This window comes from Bubalus kerabau, chromosome 17 (assembly GCF_029407905.1).
Source record: "Bubalus kerabau isolate K-KA32 ecotype Philippines breed swamp buffalo chromosome 17, PCC_UOA_SB_1v2, whole genome shotgun sequence".
In the NCBI taxonomy this organism is placed as follows: Eukaryota; Metazoa; Chordata; class Mammalia; order Artiodactyla; family Bovidae; genus Bubalus; species Bubalus kerabau.
Window position 1 is genome coordinate 27,909,338 of NC_073640.1, and position 14,315 is coordinate 27,923,652.

Sequence of the window (14,315 nt, forward strand, 5' to 3'; positions counted from 1 at the left end):
TAGGGCAAGCGCATTCTGGAGGGAAACAGCCAGTGCAAATACCCTGAGGTGGGAATATTGGAGATTCAAGATAGTGAACTTGAGTGTCTGCACCTGCTTCCTGATGGGCTGAAGGAGAAAATAAGGTGGAGAGAAAGAAAGACATGCCACTGAGAGGGAGGGGTCAGAGCTAAGATCCTGGGGTGAGGACCTGAGGTACAGGTCCTCAGGGAACTGGCCACTTTCATTCGGCAAACATTGATTTGGTACCTTTTTTGTGCCAAACTTAGCAACTGAAAATTCAGAGCTGAGCAGTCTGTGGACCTTATCCTACCAGAATTCTCCACGTGGAGGAGACAGACTCAGGGAGAAATCATCACCATTTTTCCAGCTGTCCAGGGAAGAATAGTAATTGAAGGTTCAGAATCGTTTGGGAGCAGTTTGAGGTAGTTAGGACTCTCCCAGTTCACTTTGCAAGCTACCTAAGAGTGTGACAGGGTAGGTTTGTGTTCTAGCAGAGTGTGCACCTGCGTGTCCTGGGGTATGAAGGGAGGGAACAGCATGAGGCACCCCAAGGAGTAGCGAACTGCTGGGGTATCTGTGGGGGGCGGGCAGTAAGAGATGAGGATGGTAAGGGTGGCTGTGCCCATTCTTTGCATGTAGGGGATGGAAGGTGGCCTTGAGTGGGTCAAGTGCAAAGGCAGGGGAGCATTTCAGAAAGAATTAACCTCTCTGGGCGAGGGGAGGGTGGGTTAGAGGAACGAGAAGGCTTAGATTGTTGAGGTGATCAGGAGAAAAGAATGAGGTTAGAGAGACTGGAAATGGAGGAGGAGGTGGTGATGGTCGCAGTTGCAGTGGCAGCTAGGAAGCGGGGAGGAGCGAAGCATTTGGGATGATGTGTAGCTTGAGGCACCCCCTGGTCAGCCAGGTGTAGATGTCAGGTGGACAGTTGGAAATATTGGCCCAGGCAGAGAGCTCAGCTAGACATAGAAATACGGAAGTCATCTTTGTGTTGACAGATGAGGCTCCTTGCCTGGGCCCAGATAGACCGCCGAGGTCCTTGGATTGACTTCCTGGGGAAAGGTGACATTGAATTTCCTGATACTGCCTGTTCAAGAGTGTGTGTATGTGTTTTCTCTTGGATACCCACATGTATGTGAATGGACTCAGAGAGGTCTGTAGCCATCTGGAAGACAAATGGCCACTGGTGGGAATTGTAGTTGAAGGCTTTTTTTTTTTAATTGGTAACGCTTCAGAATACTTTAAATTTTAAGCTGTTTGGGAAAGAAGGAATCTAGATATTAATAGACAATAACAAGGCAAGTGAGGAGAATGAAGTTAGCAGGGTGTTGGACTAACAGGTCCTAATGCCTGTCCTCCCATAGAAACAAACAACTAGATGTTAATGAAAAATAGCTCTGTGAAAGCTCCAGAGTGAAATGAGGCTACAGAAACCCTGTGGAGCACAGAAACAGACTATTGGCCACATGGAAACATGCACGACAAATAGAAAAATGGAGTCGAGAGGAATTGAGGGGAGGTTGCTGTGGGACCGGTATGGAGGAACACCATTTGGCAGGTAGGACTTGAATTGGTGGTAACGGTAGCTGATTGAGTGGTTATTGTGTGGCAGGTGAGGAAGGTGCAACTACGTTTCCACTTCATAGGCCAGGCGCAGAAGGAGTGGTTAACTACCCAAAGTCGCCCAGTTAGAGGGTGCAGTTCCTAGCTGGGTCCGGGGGTGGTGGAAGGCGAGTAGATGTTCCTGCCTGTGAAAAATGGGGCACGAGCACAGAGCAGGGAGTGGGTGAAGATGGTCAGAGACAGAGCGGATCACGTTGCTCACACACAGGGTTTCTGCAAAAACAGTGCCTTGTCTGGATCCCATGAGTGGGATGTATTGAGGGCTTTTGTGCAGGAGCAACAGAGGGAAAGTGATGGCGGAAAGATGGACGTGGTCGCAGTGAGCAAGTGATAGGCATTGGGAGGGGCTGGAACTGGCATCCAGCAAGAACTGGGCTTAAAGGGCAGGAAGTCTGGCCAAGAGTGATGGTGACAAAGATGGAAGCAACAGTTAGATTTAGCCTTCTTGTGGTAATGATCTCACAGTATGTATGCCTATCACATCATCACATTGTGTGCTTAAAATGATACAGTATGGTGGTCAGTTACATATCAGTAAAGCTGGAAAAAGAGAAAAAGCAACAGAAGATGCTGTAAAAATATAGTATCCCTTGCTGGTTAATCTGTTTAGGTAATGAGGGATTTGGAGGGATGTCATGTCATCTAAATCTGTAGTACTGGTTTCCTGAGATTTTGTTAGGGAGTAGCAATAGTTTGGATAATGTGGAATACCTCCCTGTTGTCTCTCAAAAGTGTATCTGCATCTATTATGGTTTCTGAGTCTGGAGAGTGGAGAATACCTATAAATAAACAATCCATGCACAGAACCAAGGAGAAGGATGAGTTAGAACCTGAGAGACCAGCCAGGGTACAGGTGGAAGGCTTTGGGAAGGCAGCTGGCGGCGGCGGCAGCGGTGGTGAATAACTGCATTTGGAGACACGCGGGGTGTGACATTATGGGATTGAGTGGACGTGCACAGGCAGTGCCTCGAAACTCCTGGGTTGGAGTGCGAGTGCAAGAAGCAGGGTGGGCGTGTGCAGTTGACATTCATTGCCATTGAGGGTGCGGGGCAGTGATGAGACAAACACTGAGACAGGGAGTTCAGAGCAGTTTTCAGATGAACAAGTTATTAAAAATTAGAAAGGGTCACATTCACTTATGGAAAAGAATTCAGATTGACAGAGGGTATAAAATGAAAAGCAGAAGTCTCCCAAATCTTAGCTTTGCTCTCTTTCTCGAGGTAATGCTTAGTTTCTTGCTATGTCTTCTAAATACTATCTGTGAACAAGCTTTAATATATATATATTATATATACACTTAATATATATTTAGTATAGCTTATGAACTTTTACTTTTCTGGGCTCCAAAATCACTGCAGATGGTGACTGCAGCCATGAAATTAAAAGACGCTTACTCCTTGGAAGGAAAGTTATGACCAACCTAGATAGCATGTTCAAAAGCAGAGGCATTACTTTGCCAACAAAGGTTCGTCTAGTCAGGGCTATGGTTTTTCCTGTGGTCATGTATGGATGTGAGAGTTGGACTGTGAAGAAGGCTGAGCGCCGAAGAATTGATGCTTTTGAACTGTGGTGTTGGAGAAGACTCTTGAGAGTCCCTTGGACTGCAAGGAGATCCAACCAGTCCATTCTGAAGGAGATCAGCCCTGGGATTTCTTTGGAAGGAATGATGCTAAAGCTGAAACTCCAGTACTTTGTCCACCTCATGCGAAGAGTTGACTCGTTGGAAAAGACTCTGATGCTGGGAGGGATTGGGGGCAGGAGGAAAAGGGGACGACAGAGGATGAGATGGCTGGATGGCATCACTGACTCGATGGACGTCTCAGTGAACTCCGGGAGTTGGTGATGGACAGGGAGGCCTGGCGTGCTGCGATTCATGGGGTTGCGAAGAGTCGGACACGACTGAGCAACTGATCTGATCTGATCTGATGAACTTTTACATAGTTATTCAATCTTGTGACCATCACCCATTTTGAAATATAGAATATTTCCAATACCCCGATGTTTTCGCCTGGGCTGCCATATTACCATGGCCTGAGTGGTATAAACAACAGAAGTTTGTTTTTCCGCAGCTCTGGAGGCTGGAAATGGGAGACGGGGTGCCACGTGGTGGTTCTGGTGAGGGCCCTCTCTCTTCCTGGCTCATGGGTGGCCACCATCTCTAGTGTGCTCACATGTACTTTCTGGGTGATGTGTGTGTGGAGTCGGGATAGGAGATAGAGGAAGCAGCTTTCTGGTGTCTCTTCTTAGTAGTGTACCAGTCCCATCTTGAGGATGCCTTCTTCATGACCTCATCTAAACCTAATTACCTCTCAGAGACCACTTCTCAAGATATTTTCACGTTAGGACTTCAGCATAATGACTTTTATGGGCTTCCCTGATAGCTCAGTTGGCAAAGAATCCGCCTGCAATGCGGGAGACCTGAATTCAATCTCCTGGGAAGATCCCCTGGAGAAGGGAAGGGCTGCCCCCTTCAGTATTCTGGCCTGGAGAATTCCGTGGTCTGTGGTTGTCGCAGAGTTGGACACGACTGAGTGCCTTTCACGGTGACTTTTGGAGGGACGCGTTTCAGTCTGTGCTGACAGGAGAGTTCTGTTGTCTTTCCTCCCAATCATTCCCTGTTCCCCTTAACCGCCCACCCCCACCCCCCCGCCCCCATAACCAGTGTTCTGATTTCTAGCACCATAGATTAGTTTTTTCTGTTCTTAAAATCCATGGAAATGGAATCATGAAATATGTCCTTTTTGGTGTGTGGCTGCTGTAGTTCCTTTTATCCCTGTTGTTCCATGTAGCTGTGGTTTGATCTTTTCCAGTGCTGTGTGATATGCTGGGATATGAATATACCACCATGAAAAACCCAAATGGTATAATTCTGAATTATACAGTGTTTTAAGATTATTTGGGGCTGAGTGGGAAGGGGACTCAGACTTCTGTTAGAATCTGGTAACAGCTGTAGTGCTTTTCTTGTATATTTTTTAAGATGCATGCATATATTTCCAGAGGTTCCGGGTGCCTTTGCTGCTAGTGTCGTGGCCCTCAGGACAAGAAGCCTTCCTTAGTTTCCTGCAAGGTTTCTCAGCCTTGACACTGTTGATATTTTAGGCTGAATAATTCTTTTGTGGAAGCTGTGCTGTGCATTGCACCCCTGGCCTCGGCCATCTAGATGTCAGTAGCATGTGGTCTCTTTCTCAGTTGTGACAACCAGAAATGCCTCTCCATAGTGCCAGAGCTCCCCAGAGGGCAAAGCTGCCCCTAGCTGAGAATCCTTAGTTTAGAGAGGAGAGCCAAAGCCTTTTTGGTGTAGGCTTGGTGATCTGCCCTGGTTTATGTTCCCAGGATTCTACATACAGATACTTTTTATCACCACTGAGTTGGGGCTGCTCCTTCCGAGGACACGTTCATTGGGTTTCAGTCAGTTTAGTTGCTCAGGCATGTCTAACTCTTTGCAGCCCTATGGACTGCAGCACACCAGGCTTCCCTGTCCATCACCAACTCCTGGAGCTTGCTCAAACTCATGTCCATGAAGTCAGGGACGCCATCCAACCATCTCATCCTCTGTTTAGAGACAATTAAAATATCTCACATCTGTAGATTCTTCATGGAGGGCAGGACCTTAGAAATCACCCAAGCCAACCCCTTCATCTCACTGGTGGTGAAGCTGGGATCCGGAGGTGAGGAAGGGCAGATCCCAGGGTCAGAGGGCTGATGTGGGGCAAAGCCAGGATGGGGTCTACATTCTACCCCAGGCCTTCCACTGTGAGAGTGTGTCAGGAAGTGGGCTGTGTGGGTATTTGGTTTCTGCTTCTCTTTGCTCCTTGAAATGAAATAATACAAGTGTTATTTTATGTATCAGGAAAGCTGACACTACACACTCCTGACTGAGTCATCCAGGCCCATACTTGTATTGAATCACCAGGTCTTTAATTTCTCTTCTGTCTAGGGTAATTTATTTTAGTTCTTTCTCCAGTGTCTACCTTCTGAATAATGATTAGGTCTAACTCTTTTACTTAGTTTCACAAGACTATAAAAAATTATCTGAAAACAGTTTTTTTAAATCATTTTTTTCCTAGTCTTTTAGAGGTGTCTGAAACAATAGTATCTGTTAGGGTGTAATTTTCTTTTGGTTATTGTTGTAATTGACAGCTGACAGATAGAGCATAAAGTGGAATGCTATTGTCATTTAACCATAGTTTATATATTCGGAAGAAGAGAACAGAGCCAGTCTTCAACTTTTGACACTTCCTGTGAGGCTTTCCTCATTAATCTTGGTGTTGAACATTGAACACTGTTCTTGTGTTTTAATCCTACTACAGTCTAATAAGAAGGTTTAAGGGCAAGATTTCCACTTCAAATTAAATGCTAAATTTCATTTGAGTCACACTTTCATTGTAGAAATTTGGATTTATAATTAAAACCATATTTGATAGTGGGGAATTTAAAAATTGTACATGTAAAAATTGCGGCTGTCTCCCAGAAGTTCTTACTGAATGATATGAAGCTGTGGTTAAATAAGTCATAATTTAGTATCATATATTTACTAGATTTTTTTGAAGCAGAGATGTTTGCAATTGACAAAATATTGCCAAATTGGCAACTTTAGAAAGAAGCTAAAATACCATTTTATAATGACATAAATCACAAGAGTTAATAAAAATACTTCCCGTCATCAGCTCCTTGAAATAGGTAGGCATTGTCCTCTCCCCTTTAGAGACCAGGAAATTGTGGGGGAGATTGGGATTCTGTCCCAGGGTAGGTCAACCCCCCTTCAGCTAGTAAGTGAACCTTCTAGATTTGAACCAGGTGTGTGGGCTCAAAGTTCAGTCTTCTCCTGTTTACTAGTTCCTTTTAAAATACTTTTTTATTACTGTCAAAACTTTTAAAAATAATCGAAAGAAGTAATAATATTGTTATTGTATATTTTAGAGAAAAAAGGTATAAACTGCAGCATCAGTTATTTCCCCTCATGTATATGAAATCCTCCTTTGACAACATTCAGAAAATGTCTAGCAGTGCTAAATGTGCGTTTATTAGATTGCAGGGTCTTTGTAGTTGAAAGAGATAATATTTGGGTATATGGTAAAATTAGAATTCCATGGTAAGCGCTAATAAAGTATTGTTTGAGTACTTTGACATTCTGCAGGGAAAGTAGCTGGCATCATCTCCCCATGCACCTCAGTGAATTGAGAGTCCTTTAATGCTGAAATAAAAATGGATGGCCTTGTCTTTATCCTTTCATCTCTTTCTCAGCCCTTGGTGTTTCTTGGATAGCTAGGCTGTTTGGATTGTGGGTGATGAGGAAAAGGAAAAATTCACTTGGGTCGTTCAATATGTTGCCGTATACCTGAACGGGGCAGTGTGTCCCCACCAGCGCTATGTGGTCAGTCAGAACACATTCTGTGTGTCTTTACTGGACACAACTCGTCATTTACAAGACAGATTTCTTCTCCCAGATGTACTCTCCAAACGCACAGCTTAAAGAGGGAAGGGAAAGGCCAGCAGGCCGGCTGTGTCACTCAGTCTCTGTGTAAGTATTGTCCCTGCTGAGGCCTAGGGAGGGGAGGTCTGGCAGGACACTGAAGCAGCCAGTAAGCACTTAGCAGGTCTAGCTCAGATATCCTCGGCAAACTAGGGGTTGGCAAACTCCTAGCTATGGGCCAAAGAAACTGAGAAGAGTTTTTATTTTTTATGTCTTTAAGTCATTGTGGGGGAAAAAAATCTAAAGACTATTTCATGACATGTGAAAATTTTATAAAATTCATATTCAGGTGGCCATGATTAAAGTTTTATTAGAGCACCTCCATACTTATTTACCTGTTAACTGCTTTAAAGTGGAGCTGAGTAGCTGCAAGGGTTGTTGTTGTTTAGTCACTAAGTCATGTCCGACTCTTAGCAATCCTATGCACTACAGCACACCAGACTTCCCAGTCTCCCCCGAGTTTGCTCAGACTCATGTCCATTGAGTTGGTGATGCCGTCCAGCCTTCTCATCCTCTGTCACCCGCTTCTCCTCCTACCCTTAATCTTTCCTAGATTGTTATCTGTACTTATGACCAACTGGCTACAGATCAGAGGCTCTTGTATCCGCCACCCGCACCTCTAGGTTTAACTAGTTCACTAGAGCAGTTCACAGAAATCAGAGAAACATTTATTTAACGCTCACCAGTTTGTCATGAAGGATGAATGGCCAAGTGCAGAGGTACATAAGATGGGGTCCAGATGAGTCTTTAGCCCAGGAGCTTTTGTCTCTGTGGAACCTGGGTACCATTCCTGTTCCCCTGGAACCATTGTCCCAGCATGTAGATGATTCACCAACCCAGAAACTCAGCAAATCTCATTGTTCAGGAGTTTCTATAAAGCTTAATCTGCAGCCCTTGCTTCCCCTTGCCAGAGGTTGGTGGGTAGGGCCGAAACTTCCAACCTGGTCTTCCTGGTGACGGGCCCCATCCTGAGGCCACCTAGCATAGCACCTCCAAGTTACCTCATTTGCATAAATTCAGGTGTGCTTAAAAGGGTTCATTGTGAGTTACAGAAGACTCAGAACTTCAGGACATTCCAGGGGTTATAGAAGCTTTGTGCCAGGAACTTGGGGACAAAGACCAAATGTATTTATTATACTATGCTACTCTTTTCTGACTTGATTAAATATTTAACATGGTTATATTATGTGGAAATGACCATATTTTTCATAATTAAGACACATGTTAATAGCAAGTAGACCAAATTATTTGATGCATTTTTGCTTTACCCTTTTTTTTTTTAAGTTTATTTCATCCTATATGCAATTTGGAGATTTTTTTTTCTCTTTGTTAAGAATGTTTATGTGCATAGAAGGGGCATTTTTTTGGACACTGAAGGACAGGTGAATGCTAACTAATTTGAGGAAATGGAAATCTGCCCAGTCCTTGGCTTTAGCTCTGAATAGGAGCTGTCTCTCTAAAGCTGCAGGCTTTAATTTTTTCCTCTAGTTAATTTACTCAGCATCCTCTAGGTGTGGTGAAGAGGTCTGAACTGGGGAACTTCCACTTAAGAAGCATTCACCAGTGGGTCATTACCTTTTGTTTTGGAGGGGAACTTTTTACTCAAGTGTGATGCACAATCAGAATGTGCGTAAACGATGAGTCTTGCTCAAATTGAACACACTATTAAGCAGCACCAAGTGTAAGAAAATTACCAACTCCCAGAAGCCTCCTTTCTCCCTACCCCTGCCCCGCAAAGGGCAACCAGTCTTGCCTTCTGACAGCAGAGATAAGTTTGCCCTTCATTTTAAGCTTCACCGGGTATTTGAGGAGGTCGTTGGAGGACTTCTTCCCAGAGGCACAGAGAGCAGGTTGTTGCTCAGAGCCCTCGTACCCTGCTGTGCTCTCTGAAGCGCCTTTCAGTGTTTCCAGGGGCCCTCGTAGTCAGGCACGGAGTCCTATGACAGAGAGGGGCCCCAGTGCCATGAGCTGTCCTTGCTGGTCTTCTCCCATCCAGCCCCGGTTTTGCTGCCTTGGCTGTGCCACAGCCCACGTGTGTGGGTTCTCAGTGGCTTCTTCCCGTGGAGTGGCTCCCTCCTCCACAGCTTCCCGCGGGGCAGCTGACATCCAGTCTCTGCGTGTGTCCTGACCAGATTTCCCCAACACAGAGCTTGGACTTCACCCTGACAACTCCCTCTTCCCCGTCCCATTTTAGTTCTCTCTGTTGGACTAAGCTTGTGAGGTTATTTTCCTGATCAGTTTTCAATATCTTGGATCAAGTGATACTGATATTTAACCCCTTATATTTTGTGGCTAATTTGATATTTATTTTTGCACAAAGGTTAAAAATTGTCTTTAAATTTGTTAAATTAACCATACATTTAAAAATTTTAATGAAACAGGATGATGACTGCATCAAAGTATAGACTTGGAAACTTTAATAGCATTTTTTGATAAATCAGTTTCTAATGCAGGACAAATCCAGTTTTTCCCAAATATAGTATTATATACATTACTGTCTTCTTTCAGACAGACATGGAACAAGCTTATTTTCTACTCTGAAGTTGTATAGCTCAATTCTATGTATTATTTGTTTAGTTTGGAATTTGTTCACCTGAAAACTGGGCTATTTCTTCTAAAATACCACTGGGTTTTTGGGTATTTAGAGGGAAAGCACTTGTCTGGACCAAGTGTGATCTGAATTCATGCCATTTATACTGTCACTGCCTTATGCTGTGCAGCCTCGGAAATGTTAAGTATCAGTTGGTAGTCGGAAGGGAATGTTTTTGCTCTAGTCTCTGCTTGCCAGTGGATTTGGCAAGAATGTGTAGGAAGTCTTCAAGAAAAACAGTCTTCATAAATGGAAGAACAAAACTCCTACTATTCATTCAACAGATGAGCACCTACTATGTGCCAGGCACTGTTCTAGGGACTGGGTGAACCTCAGTGAACAAAACAGGCAAAAATCACCGTCCTTGTGCAGTTTACATTCTGGCTGGGTGACAGACCATAGGGAGATGGGGGAGCGCTCAGGGTGGTAGCAGGCTGCACTCTTAAATATTTTGTCCTATGAAATGAAGTGAAGTGAAAGTCGCTCAGTTGTGTCTGACTCTTTGTGACCCCATGGACTGTAGCCTGCCAGGCTCCTCTGTCCATGGAATTCTCCAGGCAAAAATACTGTAGTGAATAGCTGTTCCCTTCGCCAGGGGATCTTCTCAACCAAGGGATCAAACCAAGGTCTCCCACCCTGCAGGCGATTCTTTGCCATCTGAGCCACCAGGGAAGCCCAGGTTGGCATCAAAGGCACTGTGACAGTTGAGAGAGCTAGGGTACAGAAAAAGGACAGGATGATGTTTGACTCATAGGGGAGCAGCCAGAGTGACTGGGGTGCAGAAAAGGAGGAGGGATGGGGCTGGAGACGAGTCTTGGAGGAGAAAAGAGGTGGGTTGCTTCAGTGAGCTTCACTCTGTGTTAACACAAGAGGTTTAAACAGAGGATGGATGTGATCAGACCTTTAAAGGACCACTAGTTGTCAGGTTGAGAGTGTAGGAGTCAAGGGCTTAAGCCAGGGAGCCAAGTCCAGGTGACTTGGATGGGGAACGTGGTGGGAAGAGGTAGATGCTGGGTGCACTTTGAAGGTAGATTGAAAGGCTTTGTTGGCCTATCTCATGTGGGATGTGAATTGGGGAGAGCTTTAAGGACTTTTAGAGAAGACTCTTGAGAGTCACTTGGACTGCAAGGAGATCCAACCTAAAGGAGATCAGTCCTGGGTGTTCTTTGGAAGGACTGATGCTAAAGCTGAAACTCCAATACTTTGGCCACCTCGTGCGAAAAGTTGACTCATTGGAAAAGACTCTAATGCTGGGAAGGATTGGGGGCAGGAGGAGAAGGGGATGACAGAGGATGAGATGGCTGGATGGCATCACCGACTTGATGGACATGAGTTTGGGTAAACTCCGGCAGTTGGTGGTGGACAGGGAGGCCTGGCGTGCTGCAATTCATGGGGTTGCAAAGAGTCGGACACAACTGAGCAATGAACTGAACTTAAGGATTTTGACCCAAGTGACCGATGGGGTCTCCACACTGAGAAGGCCAGGGAGCAGGTTTTATAGACGAGAGGTTAAAGCTCAGTTTGGGGCATGTTAAGTTTAGGATGGCAGAAAGCGAAGAACTACTAAAGAGCATCTTCATGAAAGTGAAAGAGGAGAGTTTAAAAAGCTGGCTTAAAACTCAGCATTCAGAAAACTAAGATCATGGTATCTGGTTCCATCACTTCATGGCAAATAGATGGGGAAACAGTGGCAGACTTTATTTTCTTGGGCTCCAAAATCACTGCAGATGGTGACTGCAGCCATGAAATTAAAACATGCTTGCTCCTTGGAAGAAAAGCTATTACCAACCTAGACAGCATATTAAAAAGCAGAGACGTTACTTTGCCGACAAAGGTCTGTCTAGTCAAAGCTATGGTTTTTCCAGTAGTTATGTATGGATGTGAGAATTGGACCATAAAGAAAGCTGAGCACCGAAGAACTGATGCCTTTGAACCATGGTGTTGGAGAAGACTCTTGAGAGTCCCTTGGACTGCAAGGAGATCAGACCAGTCAATCCTAAAAGAAATCAGTCTGAGTATTCATTGGAAGGACTGATGCTAAAGCTGAAACTCCAGTACTTTGGCCACCTGTTGCGAAGAACTGACTCATTGGAAAAGACCCTGATGCTGGGAAGGATCGAAGGCAGGAGGAGAAGGGGATGACAGAGGATGAGATGGTTGGGTGGCATCATCGACTCGATGGACATGAGTTTGAGTAAGCTCCGGGAGTTGGTGATAAACAGGAAGGCTTGGCGTGCTGCAGTCCACGGGGTCACAAAGAGTTGGACACGAATGAGTGACTGAACTGAATTGACTGAAGTTTAGGATGTTGTTTAGAGATTCAGCCTTTATTTTACTATGGTCAGAATAATTCTTGATTAACTTTGACAAATCATATTTATTGGACCATATTGAACTAAAGCATGACTTTTATTTTACATTTATTACTTACCCTCAAATGCATCACTTTAAGTCTTTGTATGGATAAGTCATTTGAGAAGTTGAGCATTTCCTTTGTCTGAATTTCTCTGACATAGAAATGTTATGTGAAATATTGGATGTATTTTCTTCTCTCTGCTTTTTTTTAAACATGAAGTTTTGTTTCATTCAGTGTTTTATTCAAGGAGTTCCAAAATTTTCCTTATGAAGGAAAAAAAGTGTTTTCTTCTCCTTGGCTCTGTTTGACAAATTATTTTTATCTTAGAGTAAAAAAAATGTGGGGGAAGAGGCAGCATGTTTCTTTTCTTTCCTCTTTGTGGTGAGAGACCATGTTTCTGACACTTCATAGAATGTCATTGGCCTTGTAGGTTTCTGAAGGAAAAACATTTTTCCATCAGGCAGGAGCCGTTGTGTAATAATATTCTATTTCTTTATTCTTCTGTCCCAGAAAGTACCTCTTACTCTGTAATCTGCATTTTCCCACAGGTAGAGATGGCCAGTTACAGCCTGATTCCATTAGGTTAAAAAAAAAAAAAGGTAAAAAAAAAAAACAAAAACAAAAAACGACCACGAATATCTAGAAACTTTAGATAAAGAGTTATAGGGTACATGACTTTTCATCTAAATATTAAAGTCAGCTTGGCACTTCATAAAGAATATAGAAATGTTTCCATGTTTATTCCAGCTGAGCTGTTTTTGTTTTAACCTTGTGCCCTTGCCTTTAAAGTTAATGTCCTTTAATGTTCATTTTTAAAACTCCTTATTCTCTTGCTGTGGATTTATGGTGGAAACCATGCCCTTTTAACATTAACCTGAGCTTCATAGCTGAGACGTAATTGTATATTACATTAACATTGTAACTATACTTCTAGACCAAGGGATTTCAAAAGTACAATAGAGGCCATGCCTTTGGAACAAAGAGGAAAATTATAATCAACAAAAGCTACTTTTGAAATACTTGTTCTTTATTAATAAATAATAATTTTGTTAACCTTTTAGCAGTGAAATTTTTTTAAATGATGTTGATACTGTTTATCTTTGTTGATTTCAGTAGGGGTAGTACTTCAAACTCCTTGGTCATGAACCTTATACTAGGATGGTGCAGTATATAGAAGGTTCATAAATGTGTAATGTGCATTAAATATCAACACTGTTCAAAGCGCTTTTCTCAGTTGGAGAAACAGGTGATCTTACTAATAATATTCATCATCTAGAAGCCAGCTCCTATTGTATAATTATCAGTTGCAGTGGTATTTCTGAAAGTAGTAGATGTATTAACAAGTCTAATATTCTGAGTGTCATATATAATAAGCAGAGATGGATCTCTGCTCTCAGAGGTGAAGCTAAAAAAGAATGAGTGGAGACTTGGACATGAATTTTAAAACCCTGTCTTTTATGTTAGCAAAGGAGCAGGTGTGAGCCTAACAGGGATCAGTCAGAAGCCTGTCTTCTTCTGGCCTCGGTTCTGCCTCATTGCCGCAGAGACTGTTCTGGGCACAGGACTGAGCTCTGTGGACTGACATTGCTTCTCTATCTTCTCAGGATCCTCACAGTTGTTGGGAATCATATAAGGTAAGGGCCTAATTGCCCGGCCCTCTGCAGGTGGGGCGTTTTCCTGTCTCAGGCAGGTGGAAGGAGGCAGGTGAGGGTTCTTTGGGCCTCTCAGAGGATGCCCATGGCTTCCGTCCCCTGTCAGCTCTGAGTCTGTGGAGGGAGACAGGAATTCTAGTCTGTGCCTTAATATTTTTGCTTTTGTTCTGGTGGCAGAAATCAATCTTGGGGCTGTCAATATGGACAGAAATGATCTATTTCTTCTCAGTCTGACTCATTTTCTGTCAGACCTGTTGTTCTTGGGCTACGTTCAGGAACAAACCCTGCTTGTTGAGGACCTATCTCCTTGTCTGTTTTCAAAAAGTCCCAGTGTTTCGTTGAGCTTGTGACAGGTTCAGGCAGTGTGTGAAGCCTATCCGTCCCTTGACTTGGGTCTCTTCTTTCTTCTCCCCCACCTAGGATCTGCGTCCCCAATGGATACTGAGGGGTTTGGTGAGCTCCTTCAGCAAGCTGAACAGCTTGCCGCGGAGACCGAGGGCATCTCAGAGCTTCCCCATGTGGAACGGAACCTGCAGGAGATCCAGCAGGCGGGCGAGCGTCTGCGTTCCCGTACCCTCACACGCACGTCCCAGGAGACAGCAGATGTCAAGGCGTGAGTAC

The 14,315-nt window shown here is 44.0% G+C and overlaps 1 protein-coding gene across 1 annotated transcript in view; it reads left to right on the forward strand.

The window, feature by feature from the left end:
* NUP93 (nucleoporin 93) overlaps nt 1–14,315 on the forward strand; it is a 102,969-nt gene that overhangs the window by 2,130 nt on the left and 86,524 nt on the right. Inside the window, exon 2 of the mRNA XM_055551905.1 lies at nt 14,115–14,307. Within this exon, the coding sequence (XP_055407880.1) occupies nt 14,129–14,307 (179 nt within the window). The 5' untranslated portion in view covers nt 14,115–14,128. The remainder of the gene's footprint in view (nt 1–14,114; nt 14,308–14,315) is intronic.